At 52.8% G+C, this 21616-nt stretch overlaps 1 protein-coding gene across 1 annotated transcript; it reads left to right on the top strand.

Annotated features, from left to right (window-relative positions):
- The first annotated feature begins 7594 nt into the window (after positions 1-7594).
- On the top strand, positions 7595-19694 carry SCN2B (sodium voltage-gated channel beta subunit 2). Its single transcript, XM_032428008.1, has 4 exons — positions 7595-7857; positions 14671-14837; positions 15117-15327; positions 15899-19694. The coding sequence occupies exons 1-4, from the start codon at positions 7788-7790 to the stop codon at positions 16096-16098; spliced, it is 648 nt and encodes a 215-aa protein (XP_032283899.1). The 5' UTR covers positions 7595-7787; the 3' UTR covers positions 16099-19694.
- The last annotated feature ends 1922 nt before the right edge of the window (positions 19695-21616 follow it).

Genomic DNA, 21616 nt, shown 5'->3' with positions numbered 1-21616 from the left:
ACTTAGCCATTCAGGGCATGGATTTCTGATTTAATCTCAAGTGGAGCTACATTTTTGTTTTTGTGGGGTTTTTTTGTTTGTTTGTTTTGGAGTTGGGGAGGAGCAGAGGGAAGAAGGAGAGAGAATCTCAAGTAGACTCCCCTTGGAGCCTGATGCGGGGCTCTATTTCACGACCCTGAGATCATGACCTGAGCCAAAATCAAGAGTCCAATGCTTAACCAACTGAGCCACCCAGGCACCCCTGGAGCTACATTTTTGGATTCCTCTTTAACTCTCCAAACTTCAGGACCCTCTTATAACACATCCATCATTACCTCTTTCTCTTTTACCAACTGTTCTTGGGTGTCTATCTGGAGTCCTGTAGCCTCCCTTTGTTCTTGGTCAGCCATGGCTGAGAGTCCTTAAAGGCTTCCTTCTCACCTGTTAGCTCTAAATAAGGAATATGTCAATATTTTGCAATACGTGCATCCTGTCCAAGACATACCAGAGAAGTGACACATTCTGCCATGGTAAGTAGAGTGGGGAGAAAGACTCTTTCATATCCTAATAATTCATGGAGAGGAGGTGATTTCATTCCTGGGCTATTAGGTAACATGCTCTCCTGGGCTAGGGGGTCCTTTTCTACTTCCTCAAATAGTATCTGCAGAGGAGGAGGACCTTGAGGATACGAGTTAGGTGGATGGATGGGGATTAATTCTGGTGTTCTGGATCAAAGAGAATAAATTGGGGTGAGAGCTGGAGGGAGGGCTGTGCAGTTACCCACACACTCCTGCAGGGGCGCCTGGAGCGGGGACGTGTGGACACACCCCTCCAGAGGTGGACTGGCCCAGATTTGAACTTGATTCATTCAAAGTTTGGCTTCCATTCTGGGTGGAGCAGTTGTAACCAAGGAGGAGGAGGAGGAAGGCTACTTCTCTCTCCCAACCCTACCTCCCCACAAACCTTTCTTTTACACACAGTCCTCAAGTCAAGGTGGAGAGTGGAAATCACAGCTGTCGAACACCAGTTTTTCCTCACATCAGAACAGCCCTGCGGGGACCAGGAGAAGATCTGTTTGCTCCCCCATGCTCTTCTCCTAGGGGTGGCCGTCTGTTAAGTCCGGGAGCACGAAGGCATATGGCATACAGAATGGGCTTGAAGCTCAAACAGTCCTGGTTCAAATCCTGGGCTCTGCCTTTGCTCTCTCTTCAACGTGGCAGTTTACTTCAGTTCTTTGAGGCTGCTTCCCTTCTATATAAAATGGAGACTCATAGGGTTGTTTGTGAGGACTAAGTGGGGTCACTTAAGTGCCAGCACCTGGTGTGGCCCTCCAGCCCCTTCCAATGTGCTCTTTCCTAGTTGGATTTATCTTCCGGTGATTCAGTCCCCGTATCTCATTAATTTTTATTTCTATGGGCAGGAAACCCTTTAACCCAACACACCTAAATCCCTCTTCCCACCCAAAGGAGGAGAGAGCTAGGAAGGGTTTTGCATAGCTCTGGGGTGGGGGGGGCGTTCCGCGGGTGGGAGAGCTACTGGAGACAGCAAGCTGGATCTCCTTGTGGTAGATCCTTTAGCTAGCGCTTCTGTTGCTTAAATTTGCACCAGTTTAAGTCCCTAGAACACCAAATGCTCCCATATTCAAAGATTTCCAGAAGTATGCAGGCTTTTGCCAAAGGAAATGAGGCCTTGAAAGGGTGGAGGGGGTGGGGCCCCCCATGAATAATGTAGAAGTTGGCAGCCTCAGAGCTTGGCTGTTGGAACTGAAAACACTTCAGCCCATTCCCTGGGGACCTGGAGAAGATGTGCCTCCTGGAAAAGGCTGCAGCCTTCCACCAGCCCTTTACTCTTTGTTCCTGGTTCCCACCCCACTTTGTTTCCTTTTGGCTAGTCAGTATACTTTCATGTCTGCATTGACGGTTTATCTTATAAAATGCTAGCTGTGCGCACGCACACATGCGTGTGTGTGGGTTTGGAAGGGGTCATGCTACCACTGAATTAGCTTAGTTACTTGGAGCCAAAGAAGCTTAGGTTGCAAATTTTGTCCCAACACAGACCAGTTATCCCCTTATTAAGAAAAGACAAAGTTTCTTAGGACTCTTGACCTTCTGTCCAGACCAGCTGGCTTGTGAATGTGGTCTGGTCTTCCTCAAGGGAGATCAGGCAATCCATAACCACTTCCGTAAAACTCAGCTCTCAAAACCTACCTTCTTTATCAAAAAATTAGGGAACTCAAGAGTTTTCTCAGAAAGCTAAAACCTTTCTTTTTAAAAAATATTTTATTTAGGGGCACCTGGGTGGCTCAGGCATTAAGCGTCTGACTTCGGCTCGGGTCATGGTCCCAGGGTCCTGGGATCGAGCCCCACATCGGGCTCCCTGCTCTGCAGGAAGCCTGCTTCTCCCTCTCCCACTCCCCCTGCTTGTGTTCCCTCTCTCGCTGTGTCTCTCTCTGTCAAATAAATAAAATCTTTAAAAAAATATTTATTAGCGTGAGCACGAGTGGGGGAAGGGGCAGAGGCAGAGGGAGAAGCAGACCCTCCCCCTCCTTGAGCAAGGAGCCTGAAGCAGGGCTTGATCCTGGGACTCCAGGATCATGACCTGAGCCAAAGGCCGATGCTTAATGGAACTGAGCCACCTAGACGCCCCTAAAACCTTTCTTATTTTATAGATGATGAGAGCAACAGTGATTGGCCTGTCCCAGAACTTTCAAGGCACCTGTCTGAACCCTGCATCCTATGTTCATGGCCTTCTGAGGTTGGGTGCCATGTTGTCTGCCCACCCATTCCTCTCATTTTTTTTTTCCATGACAGGACCCCTCTGCTCCATATACCTGTGTCCTTCCTGCTTCTAAGCCTTTGCTCTTGGTGTTTCCCTGACTAGAATTTCCTGTCCCTTCTTGCCTGCCCAAATCAACAGTCTTTCAAGGCCCTGCTTCAGTCATCTTTCTCACGTCTTCCTGGATGTCTCTCCGTTTACCAGATTTTATCTCCTAACGTTCTCCATTTGTCTCATGGGTATGGGGCTTCTCTAAGAGATCTTAAGCTCTTAGAGACCCTGTTTTAGGTCTTTTCTATGTGTTTTGCAGCATCTGACCCCATGTGGGTCAATCCCTTGTTGAGTGGGATTCCTAGAAATGGCATGGGACAGCACGCACAGGGAGCTGCTGGACCTGGCTTCCAGCTGGAGTTCTACCCCACCTTGACTGCATAAGTTCAGGCTGATGGAGTTTCTGCCCTTTCCCCAGATAAAAGTAGACAGTCATTTATTCTTATGTGCTCAGGGACAAGGAGGGGCTCTGCTCAAACTCAAAATGAGACCCAACCCCTGTCCTTAGAGAGCTATGATTTAGTTGGGGAGATAGGATATGTAGACAAAAGATGACAATCCTTTCTGATATCCAGGCAATACCGGGTGTACCTTTTTTCCTGTACCCCTTGTTGAGGGGAATTTATACCTTTGACTCCCCATCTAGAATGGAAGGGGGGTGAGCTGTATCTTATTCATGGCTGAATCTCTAGCTTCTAGCCTGGTGTCTGGCACACGGGGGACATTAAGTAGATATTTGAGTTTGTTGAATGAGGGAGTTGATAAACAAATGAGTGAACGTACCAGTGTTGCAGGTGCCCAGAGAGAAGAGGTACGTAGGAGGTAAGGAGGAGGTAAGTTGGTAGCAGATTTTTGGAGAAAGACTAGGAGGTTGCTGAACAGACAAGAGAGGAAGGGCATTCCCAGAGGGAGAAACAGCAAAGGAAGGACACCAAGATGTGAGCGCTGGGCTGGGTGAGAACCTCCCAGTGTGCGATGGCTGGAGATGGGCGTGGGGCAGAGAAGAGAGGTGAGTAAAATGAGTCCATGCCTTTGTTATTCCTCATGCCTTTGTTATTCCTCAGTGGGCGGCTGGGGGCTCTGAAGTTCCTGGGACCAGCATCTCACCCTAAGCTTGCTCCTGCTTACCAATCTCTTCTCCCCAGCCCCCGGCCCTGGCTTCTCATTGCCCCTTGCTCATGGGATGCAAACCTTTTACTATTAGTTGAAGTCAAGACTTGACTGTGCTCAGGGAGCACCTGGAGATCTTATTAAAAATGCAGACTGTGATCTCATGGGTCTGAGGTGGGGCCTGTGGCTCTGCATTTCTCAGGAGCTCCCGCATGATGCTGCCGATCCTGGTCCAGGGACCACGCTTTGAGAAGTGAGGCTTTAAGGCAAACGGCCTGGGGAGGCTCTCTGTAGAATTAAGATTGGGCATTCCAAAGGCAAAAGGCAACTACCTTCCTTTGGATTATTGAGAACACTGCTTCTCCCAGCAGGGTGGGTGACTGAGTGTTATCTAATAAAATATTCAGCGGTAAATGGCACCGGGTAGAAATGCCAAAAATAGGGCTTTACTCCGCCCTTAGCCCATCTTTGATATTGGTCTCTTCATTCTGCAAAACCCCTCTTTGAGTTTCAGCTTCCCTGGCTTTGCTGGCTCCCAGGGAGCAAATGGGCATTTGGAGGCCCAAGTGAGCCATGGAAGGTTCTGGGGTAGCCCTCCTCCTGCCTCACCCTGCCAGCGCATCTCACCCCTGATCTTTTGACCCTCAGTCCTGGGGGATTGAGTTGCACAAAGGCTATTCTGTTATAAATCATACACCTGGTTTCCCTTAGCCAAATTTTGGATAGAAGCAGAGGGACATTCCTTATCTCAGATGTCCCCAGAATAGAAGTTTCTGGACCCTGCGCGAGACCCAATGAGCTGAGTAAGCAGCTTCCCTGAGCCCCACAGTCCCCCTCAGCTGCGTTAAGGAAAAGGAGGAGGCCGGCTACGTCAAACCAAAACTCTCTGGCTGACATGTGCCTGCGGCAGCTCGGGTGGCTGAGCTGCACCCCGGGACTGGCAGCGCTGGGGCCCTGGCTGGGGCTAGCCCTCCCTCTGGGCACACCTGCGGCCGGTGGTGGAGGAGGGCTGTGGCGATGGAGACGGGCCGTGGCCCCTGGAGGACACTCTTCCCTAGGCTGCCTCTCCGCTCCTTTGCTCATCTTCCTTCCTCTGGGCTGTGCGCCAGCCGCAGCCAGACCCGAGTCAAGTGACGGAGTCTGTGACGATCCGGGGGCGCAGAGGCACCTCTCTACCCCTCTGCCTTCAGCAACGGCCACCCAGACCTGGCCCACATCGCTCCTCCCAGTCCAGCCCAGCTGCAGCAGCCTTCACGATGGTGTCTGCTTTCCCCCATTTCCTCTTCAAATTCATTCGTTCGTTCGTTCATTCATTCCTTCTTTGGTTCATTCCCTCAGGCAGGCTTCTGTGTGGTTCGGTCTCACCTGTGTATCGAGTGTCCGCTCTGAGCCAAACACTGCGCTGGGCTCCCGTTCTGTTCCTCCACACCCGCGCTTTAGCACCTTCTTTTTATAGCCGATGCAAAGCTCCCTTGCTTTGTCCATTCCAGTCTTCTCTTCCCTGTGTCTCTAACCTGATGGGAGGTCTGGGGTCTCCTCCCCCCAGTGATAGGCAGTGTGGAATCCTGGAAGTACCCCATGTTTCACACAGACCTCAGTTTGAATCCGGGGTCTGACTCTGACCTTGACTACCTACCATACGTCATCTTGGGTGGGTTAAGTTCTGCTAGCCTCAGTTTCCCCATTTGCAATAAAAAAATAGAGAGAAGAAGAAATCACCTATCCCAGGGCTAGGTTTCAGTTCAGATATCACATGTGAAGTACTTGGCACAGAGTTATTACTCAAAAGTATCAGTTGCTCCCTCTTTAGTGCCTCAATGGCCCAATACAAGTGTGAGGGATTGCTGCACAGGAAACTGTTCTACTGAAGGCTTCCCCAGAAGAGTGGGGGCCGCCCTCTGGGCTCAGGGCCATCTTGGTAGTCCACCCCAAGTCCTCCTACTTGTGATATTTGCCGATTTTCTCCTTCCTTTTTCCAATGGAAAGTTTTCAAACATACACAACCGAAGAGAGAACTATGTGATGAGCCCTTTGCACCTGCCAACAGTTTCAACAATGAACAGCAACGTCCAGACTTGGGTCACCTACCTCCCCCACTTTTTTTTTCGTGGAATATCTTAAAGCAAATTCAAGTCACCCTATCTTTTCACCTTTAACACTCCAGTGTGTATAACAGATAAAGATGTTCAAATCAAAACCACAATGAGATACCATCTCACACCGGTCAGAATGGCTAAAATTAACAACTCAGGAAATAACAGGTGTTGGTGAGGACGCGGACAAAGGGGAACCCTCTTGAACTGTCGGTGGGAATGCAAGCTGGTGCAGCTACTACGGAGAACAGTATGGAGGTTCCTCAAAAAGTTGAAAATAGAGCTACCATACAACCCAGCAATTGCACTACTAGGTATTTATCCAAAGGATACAAACACAGCGATTTGAAGGGGCACATGCACTCCAGTGTTTATAGCAACAATGTCCACAAAAGCCATACTATGGAAGGAGCCCAGATGTCCATTGACAAAGGAATGGATAAAGAAGATGTGGTGTATATACACAATGGAATATTACTCAGCCATCAGAAAGAATGAAATCTTGCCATTTGCAACGACGTGGATGAAACTAGAGGGTATAATGCTAAGTGATATAAGTCAGTCAGAGAAAGACAAATACCCTATGATTTCACTCATATGTGGCATTTAAGAAAAAAGCAGGTGAACATAGGGGAAGGGAAGGAAAAACAAAATAAGATGAAATCAGAGAGGAAGACAAACCATAAGAGACTCTTAACTCTAGGGAACAAACTAGGATTTGTTGCTGGAGGGGAATGGGGTGGGAAGATGGGGTAACTGGGTGATGGGCATTAAGGAGGGCACGTGATGTAGGGAGCACTGGGTGTTATATGCAACTGATGAATCACTGAACTCTACCCCAGAAACTAAAAATATAGTATATGTTAACTAAATTGAATTTAAATAAGGAATAAAAAAAAAAAACAGATAAAGATGTTTAAGAACATAACCGTAATATTTTATCACACCCAACAAAATTAAGAATTATTCATGAATATAATTTAATACCCAGCCAATATTTATTTTTTCCCAATCGTCTCAAAAAATGTCTTTTTACTGTTGATTTGATTGGGTATCAGGATTCCCCAAAGGTTCATATTACATTCGATTGTAAGATCTCTTAGGTGTTTTTACACCAGCCTGCTTTGACATGTTCTGTTTTCAGTGGTAATGGTAGAAAAATGAGGAAGTCCTTATTTCCGGAAAGTCTCCCCAACTCACTTCCCAGAACCCTTTCCAAATAACACAAAACAAACATCTCCTTTTTGGGGTGTTTTTAAATGACAAAAAGAGTTCCCCCCCTTTACAGCAGTTTTGAAATGAATGAGCTCCTCTAACAACTTTCAAATCCCAACTATCATCCAAGAGAAGAAGAAGAAGAAGAAGAAGAAGAAGAAGAAGAAGAAGAAGAAGAAGAAGAAGAAGAAGAAGAAGAAGAAGAAGGAAAGCAGGATTTGCTTTAGTTCTTGTTTTAGAGGGGAAAAAATCCTGGGGAACTTTGTTCTTCTCAGAAAGATTTTTTTTATGCCCTCCCACCTGCTTTTCAAAATCCACCAACCACAGAATTTACTCCATCCCCCTTTTTCTCTCTCCCTTACACACTCCCTCTCTCTTTTTAGCAGCAACATACAAGCCGGCCATATTAGAGAGATGGAAATAAAGCTTCCTTAATGTTGTATGTGTCTTTGAAGTACATCTGTGCATTTTTTTTTAGCATCTAACCATTCATCCCTTGTAGCCCTCGGCCCCTCAAATCACCCTCTCCCATATCCCACCCGACTAACATCTCAGTCTCTGAAAATGCACAGAGATGCCTGGCTACCTCGCCCTGCCTTCAGTCTCGCGGGGCTCAGTCTCTTTTTCTCTTTGGGTAAGTTAGACTGCACATCTGCATGCTCCTGAGGGTCCAGAAGTGTAGCCAAAGCTGGAAGAGGATGGGGGCCGGGGGCAGGGAAGAAGACATTGATTGCTTGAGCTTCCCTTCATGTCCTTGGGAAGGGAGGTACCGAGGACTGGGGGAAGACATTGTTGGGGACTGCATAACGCTGGGACTACTTGGTCACAGAAATGTTGGGTCGGGGGATCTGAGTGTTCCTCAGGGGTGACAGTTATCACGGGAGGTGATTTTTCTTTGGGTTTCCCTGAAACAGACTTATGTGGGGGTGGGGGCAGAGGATAGGTCGATCTGCAAAGTCTCTTCGTGGATTTTTTTTAAGCTGCAGCAAATATGGGGTCCTGGGTCTTCATGCTCCCTTAAGGGGCTTCTCTTGTGGACCGTGATCTTTGGAATCTGGTGGATTTAGGATATTAGGAAAGAATGTTTGGGGGAATGGGAGGTAGAAAGTTGAGTCTGGGTCTTGTTTCCTGGAAATCTGTACCACTGGTTTGTTGAAATGTGTGGGGGGGCAGGTGGGAAGCAGGCTTGAAGTATGATCTCTGCATTGGGAAGAGACTTGCTGAAGCAAGCGCTGATGGAGGCCTCTGGCGTGGGCCAGATGGAGTGGAGGAGGGGGTCAGGTGAAGGGATCAGGAAAAAAAGAAAAAAAAAGGAACTCACAGGCTGAGTGTGGCTGTGGCCCTTTAAGACCAGCCCAGCCTTGCAGACTGCCTTGTCAAGTGATCCGAACGTTAATTTCATATTTGACCACTCAGGACTTCCTGGTGAGTAGGTGGGCTAGAGAGTTATTTGCAAGCCTGCTTTATGGGTAGTTTCATCCTTGCCCCTAAACTTACTCATTGCTGGTGTAGCAGTTGGTCAAGTCCCGGGATTGTCAGTGGGGATATTCCGCATCACAGAATCCCTCTCCCTCCCTCCCTCTCCTCGTCCTTCTCTGGTGTGCTGTGTTGGATGTTGGGCAGGAGTGCTAGGCAGAGACAACACAGAGCCCCTGTCAGCTTGCGTCATAAGGCCTATTAGCTTTGCTGAGTTCCTGGACAGTATTAACAACAGAGCAGGAATGTTACAGAAGCGTGGGCTGTACAAAGAGGAGGAGCCTTGGAATCAGCTCTGGGTTTAAAGCCACCTTTGTCATTTACTTCATGACGGTAGGCAAGTTACTTGACCCTTCTGAGCTTCGGTTCTTTCGTGGGTAAACTGGAGAATGCCTGGGTTTTTCTGTGAGGCGGGCACACAGCAGGTGCTCAATAATAGCTGAACTTTGCGAACGCTTTCCACGTGCCCAGGGGCTGTATAGCTTATTTAGTCCTCAAGATAATCAGTAATTGAATGAGGTAGATGCTGTTATGATCCTTCTGTTATGGATGAGGAAACAGGCACAGCGAAATGAAGTAACTAAGTTACTTAAATTAAGTAACTTAAAGTCACACGACTAGTTCAAGGTGAGCTGAGGTTTGAACCGGTTTGTCGGACTTCTAGCACTTAGCTGTTGAACTCTACTGCCCCCAATGTTCAAGAAACGGTACTGCTATATTAACAATAATGATCAAAGAATCTCAAGTGCAGGCAAAAAGATGGGGAGTTGGGTGGATGACCTGGGTGTAAGGAACCAGGGATGGAGGACACGTGACTCCCTTGGGAGTTAGAGAGAGAGCTTCTTGTGGGAGGGGGACAGTCTTGTGAGAGCCTGATCTAAGCGAAGAAAGGAAGGGGGCTCCATGACCATGACCAGGGTGTGTCTCAGGGGATGATGGGGCCTGGAGTGAAGAGGTCAGGGAGTGGGGGTTGTGAGATGGTGGTGGGAGGAAGCTAGAGCTTCTGCAAACCTGGGTAGTAGATCTTGAACTTGAACTTGACTGATGATATGATGAGGTATGCCCTGGCACACCAAGGCTAAGGGCTCAGGTGGACAAAGGAACTTTGGTGGTCGTAATGGCATCAGCCTCCAAGATGGAGGGACAAATGACGAGGGAGGGACCACATCAGGGGCAGGATTTGTGAGGATAACCAAAGAGCGGGTAAATCATAGAGGATAACCAGCGGGGCAATCTGCCGTACACACAGCAGAAGCATGTGAGACTAGTTTTTAGCTAGAAACAATCCAAATGACTGGACTTCCCAGAGTTTTTCTTAAGACCATGGGCTCTGCAGTCACCAGCCTTGTTACCCAAGTCTGGGTTAAGTGAGGTGAGGTCCTCACTCAAGCCCACTGCACATGTCTTCTGCTGGGGGCAGGGGTCCAGGCATGGAGGGGAAAATGCCTTTCTTTCCTTCCACAGACATTTATGGAGGGCCCATCTGTGGTCACATACTGTTCTGGGGCCAGGGATACCAAGATGAGTAGAAATCAGTTCCCCAGAGCCTCCCAAGGGACACGGGCACGCGAACAGATAATGACAGCACAAAATCACAGGGGCTGTCACAATAACAATCCTAATGATGCTGAGAATGATAGACCTTCGTCAAGGGCTGACTATGTACCAGGCATCGCTGGGAGCTTCCTATGTTAACAAGTCATGTGACCCTCACAACTGCCCTAGGAGTTGGGTTCTATGATTGTCTCCCATTTTACAGATGAGGAAACTGAGGTCTGGAAGGTTAACTCTCTTGCCTAAGATCTGACCGCTTGGCCACAATGCCGTTCTGCCTTCAGGTCACTTGGAAGCGATAGGAACTGGGCTGGGTAGAGGGCCCAGGTGCTGGGGATGCTGTTATTGAGGCATGCCTCATTAGCTGGGAACTGCAGCATAGGTAAGAGGGCCCCAGGTCGAGAAGGGTGAACGAGCTTCCCGACCTGAAGCATAAGTGCAGAGGCATGGAGGGGTGAAAGAAGGTGGGGTTGTCAGGACAAGTAAGGAGTCGGGGATCGCCGAGTGGAAGAAGAATGGAGGGTTGGCAGCTGGCAGGAGAGGAGGCCAGGACCCAGGTTGGTCCCAGATGGCAAAGGGTTGGAAGCCGTGCCCAGGAACCTGGACTTGATCCTGAAAACAACAGGGAGCCAGTGGAGGGGTGGTGAGGACATGCTGCCTGGAGGTAGACTGGGCTAGGAGGCAGAGATCCTGGTGTGGGGGAGGGTCTGAAAGCAGGAGGCAGGGTCTGGGTGTCACACTCCCCCGGGATGCAGGGGGCTGCCCCAGAAGGTTGTGGGGACCATTTCTCTGCTTGGACACTCTCTCTTTTAAACAAGAAGAACATAAACCTACCTCATTGGTTGCTGTAGGGTTGGGAAGAGGAGTGAAGAGAATTCACTTCTGTCTTTGCAGGAGATAGAGCTTGGCAGGAGGTGAGCAAATCTGTGTGATCTCTGAAAGATGGGCTAGTTAGAACAGTGGATAACATGGGGCCTGGGCTGCCCAGATGTGGCCCCAGAGAAAGGGGGGACGTCTGGGTGCCAGGGATGCTTTGGAACTAAAACCAGAAGCCACATCCTTTCTGTGCCCCCGTTGATCCCCATTTCCTTTCTATGAGTTGGAAATCGAGAAACCCAGACCTGGTCCCAAATGGGACAACCAGGAGGACTGGGCTTCCTTGTATGGAGGTCCCTTTAAACAGGACCATTCCCCTCTGGCCAGCCTGCCCGGAGCTAGGGGCTGGCAGTTGGAGCTGGATCTGCCATGTAGACAGCTGGAGGCCTGGTCCCTGGCATGCCTTGGAATGTCACTAGGCCTCAACCCCTCACCCCTGTCTGGAGCCTGGCAGCCTGGGCTCAAATCGAGCTTTGTCATTTACTAGCTGTGAACTTGGGCTATTCATGTAACTTCTTTGTGCTCAATTGCACCGTCTGGAAAGTGGGGTGGTAATAGGGCTGTTGTAAGTATCAAATGATGTCATATCTGTGGTAAGAAAGCATCTGGCCTGCAGTAAGCACTTTCTTGTCATTGCGAAGTCCTTTCTATGGCCCTAGCTGCAGACTTGGCTACTTTCCGGAAGCCGCAGAGTTTATCAGGATTTTGCTTACAGCTCTGACCTTGTTGCATGGTGGTTTCTTAGTCTTTAATGGGGGCCTGGATTGGTGAGAGGCCTAAAACCCTGGTGGGGACTTGGGCTGACGTGGGTGCCTTGGAGTAGGAGTCAGGAACCACGGTCTGGCCCCGGCTTGTCCCTGTCCTCTGTGTGTCTCCCTCAGGGCCTCATTTGCCTCACTGGTGAGGCGGTGGATCTAGGTTCACAATTCTGGAGGGGCCCCTGTCCGGCTTCCTCTGATTTGGTGATCCCAGCCTCTCTCTGCAGGTGGGACCCGCTGAACGCCTCTGACCACTAGAGGGCGCTCGCGTTCCTCCCGGTGATTCCAGCGGGGGCCAGGCGGCCGGGTTGCGGCGGGGGCGGGGCGGGGGTTGGGGGGAAGGGACCCTGCATTGCACCTCGGCTCCCTCCAGCCAGCCAGACAGGACCTCCCCACAGCTCTGCCCTTCCACGCGGCAGGGTGCTGGCTCCTTCACAGTGGAGGGCGCTGCCCTGTGGGGTTCAAGTTCTCATCTGAAGGATGTGGGCTGGGCGGGGAAAGAGGCCAGGGATAGGTCAGCCCGATTCACAGCACCTGCTTTCTGCGGTCACGTGGAGGCCCCTTTTGGGAGGGGGCCCTGGGGAGGTAGCGGCCCTTGGAGGGGGTTAGAGAAGCGGAGCCTTCCTCGGGTAAGAGGTAAGCTCAGGACAAGGCCTTGCCTGCTTCCTTCCCTGCAGATTTCTGTGCCTCTGCAGGGCGCGGGCGGCAGTGGTATTTTCTGCACACCTCCTCCTTGCCTGGCGCTCTGCTAGGTGCTTTCATAATGCTGATGAGAGTGGGGATCCGGGAACTGGGCTTTGCTCTTCTTGGCAGCCCCCTCAGCCTCCCCAGTTCACGCTCCCCTAGCGAGCGTCCGGCCTGCAGCAGGGTGTGCACGCCCAATCCCTCCACCGGAGGCTCCGCTGTGACCTCTGGGGCCAGCCCTTCAGAGCCTCGCCTGTCCTTTAAGTCCCGTGCACCAAGCCCTGGCCACGCATCCTGAGGGGGGAGCTGAGCAGACGGCCAGCCCCGCTCACGGCTGCAGTGCGGCTGCTTCCGGGGCGGGCCCCGCAGCGGAGCGGCGCGCAGCCCTGCAGGGGATGCTTCCGACCCGCGGCTGCGGGGCCCGCGGCGGCCGCCAGAGCTGGGGGAATTCCAAGGGGCTGCCCTCTGTTGGGAGGACAGTGTCCCAGAAGGCCTTCCTGTTTAGGGGGCAGACTTGAGGAGAATGTAGGGTACTGGAGCTGCCAGCCTGCGCACCACGCTTTACGTATTTTCTCTCTTTAAAATGATCATGGCAGCCCCAGGAGGTGGGTGTCATCAGCTGTGTTTTACAGAGCAGGGGACTGGGGCTTGGAAGGTGAAGGAGCTTGCCCACATCCTCCTAGCCGATGGAAGGCAGAGCTGGAAGGGACCCCGTGTCTCACGGCATCTCCTTGTCTAGGCTTTTCCTGCAGCCGTAGCTTCCTAGCCACGCCCTCTGCCCCTCCCCCGTCTGCCCTCTCCCCCCTCTCCACCCCCGGGCGCTGCCGGCTTCCTATCACACTCAGAGAAGAAAATCCTGATTCCCGAGTTCTGGCCCCCAAAGCCCCTGGTGCCTCGCCCCTGCCTAACTCTGGGACCTCGGGTCTTACCATTTGCTCCTTGGTCCCTGCTCCTTGTGCTTAAGACACACGAAACTCATTCCAGCCACTGGGACTTTGCTCTTGATGTTCCGCTGCTTGGCACTTGATTCCTTCAGGATTTGAGATGGCTCACTCCCTCACTTTGTCAGGGGCTACCTACACGTCAGCGCCTCCGGGCAGTCCTCCCTGACTACCGTTAGGAAACAACAAGCTCCTTCTCTTTGCTTTAGTTCTTACAGTGGCTGCCAGGTATCACTATGTAAAGTTACATTGTGATTTTTTTCCTCGTTAGCGTGTGTTCCCTTCCCTAAAACACAAGCTTCGTGTGACGGGGACTCTGCCACCATCGTTCACAGCAATAACCCGTCCCCCCCCCAGCCTAGGCTAAGTGCGTGGGGGCGTAGGGGATGGCTTATAAATATTGGGTACACGAGTGAATGCATGGCTGATACTGAGTGTTACTGCTTATCCCCTATTAAGAAAATGAATCTTTTGGGATGAGGCTTTGACAATATTGGCAGGAAATCTTAGCGTTAAGGTCAGGACTAGGGTGAGCCCAGTGAGGTGCCCACGGTGTGCAGTTTAAGGGGGTGTTTGCCTGATCCTGAGGGTTGGTGCCCCCTTAAATTCTGTGTCCAAGGCTTTCTGCCCCATGGAGATCACTGCCGCTTCAACTGGAAGGGCTTGGGCTCCCTCACCCACCCTAGACTCTGCTCTGCTTAGGGTGTCAGAATGGGCCGGGCAGCGTCAGCACCCAGCTCTTCTGGACCAGGCCTGGTGCTCCTTACCGGATTTGACAGAAACCTGCTGTCCCCACCCTGTCACCCCTTCAGCCTGTGTCAGCTCCTTGCTGGGGAGTTTCCGGGCCTGACATCTCCAGAAGGGGCTCCTGTCCTTGTAGACAACGATGGTCCTGGGAAAGACTTGGGGCCATTTGTCTGCCCCTGACTTGACAGGCGATGTGGTTTCTCTCCACCCCAGCCTTGCTTTACCCCAAGGGCCACGTCGGGTACCCCCCTGGAGCTTTGCCCGCCCCATACCACTCCCTGACTAATTTCGGACCTAAGGGACGCAGCCCGTGGCCATGGCTCTGCTCCACTCCCCAGCAGGTGCAGAACGCTTGCCCCCTCCCTGGCCCTGTGAGCCAGAATCCTCACCAGCTTGTGGCTTTATCCACAGTGCCACCAGGGCGGAGCATGGAGGTCACGGTACCTACCACCCTCAACGTCCTCAACGGCTCTGATGCCCGTCTGCCCTGTACGTTCAACTCCTGCTACACAGTGAACCACAAACAGTTCTCCCTGAACTGGACCTACCAGGAGTGTAGTAACTGCTCTGAGGAGATGGTGAGTCCCGGGTCGGGGGCGGGGTGAGGGAGGGGGCAGGAGCCCCTGGGCACGAAGCCCACATTTCCCACCACCTGCCCCTGCCCTGGACCAGGGCCCTGGGGATCCCGGTGGGCTGTCTCCTCCAGAGGGCTGTGGCAGTAGGTGTGTGGTCACGCCTGGGTGGCCCTGGGAGGGTGGCAGAGACCTGGAGGTAACCGCCTCTCTTCCAGGGCACCAGGTGCATGGCGGGGAGGGGCACTCCTTGCAGCCTCTTGCTCATGCAGCCCCCCTCCCCAGTTCCTCCAGTTCCGTATGAAGATCATCAACCTGAAGCTGGAACGGTTCCGAGACCGTGTGGAGTTCTCGGGGAACCCCAGCAAGTATGATGTGTCGGTGACGCTGAGAAACGTGCAGCTCGAGGATGTGGGCACCTACAACTGCTATATCATGAACCCGCCCGACCGCCACCGTGGCCACGGCAAGATCTACCTGCAGGTCCTCATGGAAGGTGAGGGACGGGGCAGGCAGAGCGGGGAGCCTGCTGCCTGGGGCCCCTGGTTGTCCCCCCCCACCCTCCAGCAGGAGGATCACCCCGCTCCTTGGGAGGGGCTGTGCCCTCCTGAGGGTGGGAGCTCTGGCTTGTGTTGGGGGGAAGGCACCCCTGTTACTTCCTCAGGTCTCTGAGGACTGGGACCTCGGTCATGATCATGATGCCAAGAATCATAAAGCAGCGTTCATTGGTTGGGCACTTGCTATCGAGAGGAGAAGTCAGCCACCTAAGGTCACGCAATGAGTGAATAGTACAATTAGGACTCAAATTTGGGTCTATTCCATCTCAAAGTCCGTGCTCTTAAAATTCTGCATTTTACTGTCTCCCCCTGGGGCTTTGAGGTGCCCTGGGATTTTGGGGTGGGGCGCGGAGAGCTCAGGGGCCTGGGTTGATTTTGGCTTTGACTACAGTCCACACAGAGCGTCCGGTGAGGACCACCCCGCGCATACTGCGGGGAGCAGGGGGCAGTGGACGAGGCTCCCTTTCCCTGCCCTGGTGCTCAGTGGGTCTGTTTCTTTTCCTTCTCCAGAGCCCCCTGAGCGGGACTCCACGGTGGCCGTGATCGTGGGCGCCTCTGTGGGCGGCTTCCTGGCGGTGGTCATCTTGGTGCTGATGGTAGTAAAGTGTGTGAGGAGGAAAAAAGAGCAGAAACTGAGCACGGACGACCTGAAGACGGAGGAGGAGGGCAAGACAGATGGAGAGGGCAACGCGGACGATGGCCCCAAGTAACGCGGCCCCGCAGCCCCTCCCTCGCGTCCTGTCTTCCTCCCACCCTCCGCCCTGCACACCGTGCCCCTGCTTGCCCTCTCTTGGTGTGCTTCTCTTGAACCAGGGTCCCAGGGCCCACCTGGGGCCTCCCAAAACCCTCACTTCGTACCCCCCACCCTGCACCAAGAGTGACCCACCTCTCCTTCATTTGGGAAACCTGCCATGGCGCGTGGGACGTGTGGGCCCTGGGGGGGGGGGACGGGGGAAGAAGTGGGCTCAAAACTGCCAGTCCCTGAGAGGAGGCAGGAGGCCTGTGTGAGGGTCCCAGAAAGAGAGGGGGTGAGGGGGAGTTTGGCTGCCCAGCCTGCCCTGTTTGTGGACTGGTCTGGTGGGCCTCAGGGAGGATCTGCGGGTGGCTGAGGGGTTTAGCTGGGCTGCCTCAAGAAAGCCCCGGCTGTGGTGTGGCTCTGCTCCCCGAGCTGCTCCAGGCCAGGCCGCCCTGTCAGGCTGGGGGCTGCTGATGGGTTCCTATCACTTGGGGGGGGGCATGCATTTCCTGGGCATTGAGGGGAAGCCTTGGCCCAGGGACCTGTGCTCTTACCCCCCTCCACTGATAGCTGCTACCACAGGAGCCTCGTGGGGGCGTTTTCTGTCGGCTGCGAATCTCTTGGGATTTGGGGGGGAGCATTGCATGAAGACTCACTGAGCTGGGCCATGGGTAGGTTGTATCGTTCTAGGTAGTGGTCATTTTTCACCATAGTTAACCACTAACAGGAGACAAATTTCAAAGTCAGCTGAGGTCTGAAGGGGTGGAGGCTCCATTGTAAAATGGAGTTAGTCACAGACCGCCTTATCCAACAGGGTGACCGCCCTCAGCCCAGGTGTGGGGCTGGGGAGGGTGGAAACCATGGCGGAGGAGTTGATGTGCAGGCTGGGGGCTTCAAGCAGGCCTTCTCTTCAAACTTTCCCAGTGACCCTCAGCAGGGTTTTTAGCTGGCTTTTGGGTAGAGACCAGGGAAGGAAATGCCCTGAGGGAAGCGTGAAGGGGCCCTCGGAGCCTGTGAGATCCTGTGGCCATGTTACACCCTCCCTGCCCCCAGGGACTCCCTCTGTGGGGAGGAAATAGCATTTCTGGAGAGCCAACTTTCACTGCCATTTTACTCACATTAAGAGGGAAGTATTTAAGCCTCAAGAGAGGGAGAGAGACAGAAACTGCTGACGTGAACTCTACCTTGGAAGACCCTCAGAGATCAAGGAGGCAAGTCACTCGCTAGAGATGGGGAACCAGGTTCAAACTGATGGACTGAGGGTCCCGCCCTCCCCTCCTCTGGCTCCTCAGTCTCCAGTTTGGATCAACAGAGCCATAGTTTTCCCTGTGGGAAGGGCCTCTGCGGGCTGGTAGACAGGGAGGTGAGGTGAGGGAGCTGGGCTGTCCAGGCCTGCTTCCTCTCCCAGGGCGCTGGGGATGGAGGGATGGAGCGGGAGGGCAGAGCGGCTGGTGAGGCGCCACCCCTGCCCCCAGACTGACCTTCTTTAGCATTTCCTGGCCTTTCAAGGAGCTCAGACCCTGCCCAGGCTCTGGGAGTCAGTGCCCGGGGCAGGAACCGGTCTGAGGAAAGGGGGTGGAGACAGGACTGTGACAGTCTCAGGGACCATTCTCTGCCTCTGCCCATCAGATGGCCAATTTGGGGAGAGAACAAGAGCATCCGGGAGGTTCAGTTTAATTCACTTCAATTCAACATCCATTTATTGAGCATTTCCTGTGTGCCAACTGCCGGGGATGCACACGAAGCCATAACAAGAGTTGGGAACTGTCAGGTCAGCACTGTGGGGACCAAGATTCATTTTTTTTTTTTTTTTGGTGCATCTAATTCCACCTCTGTAACCACTGCTTCCAGGGCTGGAGTTGGAGAGAAGGAAGAGAGTCCCGAATCTGGGCCCTGGGAAGGGAAGAAAGGAAGGAAGAGCTGGGGGGAGGTCCAACAGGGAACAAGGCAACAGGCCAGGCAGAGTGGGAGACGGACAGCCTGGGTGACAGCTCCTGGGTGGGGTGAGGCCAGCTCAGTACCTAACTGCCAATCAACACACTGCCAATGGGGGTGGGCTAAGCCACCAGGATGCCTGGGGTGGGCGGACCCAGGCCAACCTTGGAGCCAACCAGCTGAGAGGGGGGTGATGGGTGGTGGGCATCTCATACCGGCTGAGACCGAGGGCCGTTGTGATACACGTCTGCAGCCTGCAGGTTTCCCTTTTCGGCAACCTCTCAAGTGCTCTCCTCTTTCAGGACGAGCGAGGATCTGTGCTGATGCAGGGCACTTTTCTTTTTCCAGGATGCCTAACATTTAGGGGAAATTTTTGCACGATTCCCTAGGTTTATTCTAAGAGGTCCCAAATCTCCATCAAGAAGCCCCAGACTTCTGGGTTCCTTCCTTTCAACGCCCTGACCCAGTGGGCCCCCCCACCCCTGGCTGCCCACCCTCATGGGCACTTTCTCCTGCAGCCTCTTAGAATCTGTTCCAGAGCTGTCCTAGAGCTGCCTCCCCCAGGGCCGTGAGGTTGGGAACAAGATGGGGCTTTGGTGAGTAGAGGTGGGGAACCGGTGACATGTTTCCATAGCAGCCATTTCTCTACCCTGCTTTCTAGTTTATACCAGCAAGCTGCTTCTCTCCCTGCGCTGTGGGGTCCAGCCCCACTTCCGGCTGCATGTTCCCATCACTGCGCTCTGCTGGGTCCAGTCTGCTGGTTTCCTCAACCGCCCCTGCCTCTCCTGTTGTCTTGGAGCTCCCTGTCTGTCTCTTCCTCCTAATTAAGGGCCACTGTAAAGAGATGGGCTGGCCAACCCATGGGATTGAGCTTCTAAGAACAAAGTACAATTTTTTCAGGACTGAAATGCCTTGAGGTGCCTTGAAACTGGCTTTGAAAATGGCTGTCTGCCCCTTAGCTATGGACTAATCACAGTTATTCCCAATTTATAAAAAGGAAAAGCTGATTGGATCCATATTTTCTCCCCGGAAGTCCCCTTGGGGAAGTTGGGCTGGTAAGTATTTACAAGGTCAGGTGAAGCAGATGGACAATGGAAAATACTGGCCAGGTCCCAAAAGACAGTCCCGGGCCATAGGGATGGCGTGGTGCAGTCAGAATGAGTGATGAATCAAGAAATTTTCCTTGCAACTTGTCTTAAGGATAGACAGCCTGTGCCTCTTGCTGATGTCTTCCTTTATTGAAGCTTGCTGATGCATTTGCACATAGTCTATATATAGGTATAGATATATTCTATATACAAATATAAAACGTCGCGCCACATCCACCCCAAAAGTTATACCGGGTTGGGGGGGGAACCATCATTTCTCAATGTTTTGAGTTGATTCACCAAAGGCAAATTATGGAATGTTCTTATTGCTTTTTGTGCACTTGGAGGAGAAAACCCAACTACGTATGCACTTTCTAGGTTTTCTGTGTTACAGGGTGGTTGGAGGGGGTGGGGAGAAAAACTTCAGTGGTCCTCTGTGACCCAGCCTCTGTGATGTGTCTGCCTTTTGGAGCAGACTGCATTTCTTTTGCAGTTTGTTGTATTGCTTGGATCTATCGGCTACAATAAACAGATCATCTCCCCTGAACATCCCTCGAGTGTGGCTTTTTTCAGGGGTGAAGAGCAGCGTGGGTGGAGGCTTTGCCAGGATGCTGACAGGGACCCCCGCTGCTCCTTTCCTGGTACTCCCGCGACGTTGCTGGGTCCCCAGCAAGGACACGGTCCTTCTGCTCTACTCATGTCGACAAATGGCTCATCTCTTTCCCCCTTTGCCTTCTTTCGGAATCCTGGGGGACTCCATCTACCTCGGAAGCACCTGAAGGCAGGGTGGCTGAACACCCACTTCTTGGGGGCCCTTGGTTATTTCTGGGATGACGACAAACTTGGGCACTGTGACACTGTTCACAGATGTTGCCTATTTTTTCCATGGACGGATGGGCCATCCTTCCTGCCCCCCGTTTCTAAGCTGTGTCTCACTAGGTAGACACTTCCCATGCCTGCTCTGGACTCAGGGGGTGGGGGGAATAGCTGCTCAGGGTCTGCTCTCATGCACCTTCTCGGGTGAGGGGGGCTGGGGGGAGGAGTCAGGTTGTTCATGTCCCATCTAAGTACTGCTGGATCCTGTTTTCATGCTGCGGGATCCCCCTACGCTCAGGATCAAAGATGCCCCCCTGGTGGCGTGGGGGGGGGCACTACTAGTCCAGACAAAGCCGGTCTTTTTCTCTCGTGCTTCCTATTCTTAGTCTCTGCATTTTTTGCCTACACACACACACACACACACACACACACACACACACACTCGAAAGATAAGAAAAGTTTCAACTTTCTGAATGGCAAGGAAATGTGGAAGTGGTTGGTTCTTACTTTTCTTCTGGTTTCTCTGTCATTTCTGTCTACTCCCTGGCGACCCAGAGACTTTTGCCAGTGGTTAGTGGCCAGGTGCATTTTCGAGTATTCCCAGAGGACCCTGACATTGGTAGTTGTGACCCCCGCAGGGATTAGAGCTGCTACCTGAGAGAGAAGCGAGAGGGAGGGGCCGCATTAAACAGAGGTGGCTGCTATTTAACCGAACTGAAGATGCCTTGGTTTAAAAGGATGTCTGTCCTCCAGAGCCCCTGAGTCCTTCCAAGGATGGGATGTCAGAGAGGGTGCTTCTCTACTTAACAAATAGGCAAACTGAGGCAGGGTAGGTGGGCTGAGCAGCAGAGGGCACTGGGGATTCTGGCTGGTTCTTTCTGGGGTGGGGCCAGCATCTTCCTCATTCTAGGGCTTTTCTCCCAGAACACTTTGGATCTGGGCCTGGCTTCTGGGAGAGTTGGATTTGGCTGAGGCATCTCCCTTAAATTGATGTTCTTTAGCTCAGCCTCCTTGGGGCCAGTGTGGGGGGTGGGTACTTCTGATCGCAGAATGAGGTGCCTGGTGGGGGAAGAGCTAGCTCCCATTCTTGTGCTCAGAATTTCTCACCAGCTTTCTGTACCCCCAACTGAGATAGAGGTGTCTGCACAAAAGCCTCTCAATTCCCGCTGCTCCTTCACTTCCTGCTGGAGCCCCCTGCAGGGCTTAGGCGCCCCATCTGCCTGCCCATGCCTGCTGCCTGGAAGAGGAGTCTCCATGGGGCCGGGGAGGGGGTGCTTTCAGAGTCCCTAGAACAGGTCCCGAAGGCCAAAAAGAGTGGGATGGGAGGGGAGATCTTTACAACATCAGAGACAGGAGGGGTCTTGGGGACCCTCTGGCCAAGCCTCCCGAGTATCCTGAAGGGGAAGGTGAGGACCACAACAGGCAAGTGACTGGCTTACGGCCACATGATGAGTCAAGGACAAGACAGGATCTCCTATCAGGCTCTAGGTCGCGGTTCTTCCCACAGCCCCCAGTCTGGGCACAGCTGGGCACAGCTGGGCACAGCTGCACACACCGGCCCAGGATCCTGCCTGCCTCTCCCCAGCTGGGCCTGGGGGCAGCTAGAAGAGGCCCCCGTGCTTCCGCAAGGGCTGTATCTAAAGCTGAGATTCG

This window comes from Phoca vitulina, unplaced genomic scaffold (assembly GCF_004348235.1).
Source record: "Phoca vitulina isolate PV1807 unplaced genomic scaffold, GSC_HSeal_1.0 scaffold38, whole genome shotgun sequence".
NCBI lineage: Eukaryota > Metazoa > Chordata > Mammalia > Carnivora > Phocidae > Phoca > Phoca vitulina.
The sequence above is the reverse complement of the archived record's forward strand: the minus strand, read 5'-3'. Positions and strand labels throughout refer to the sequence as shown.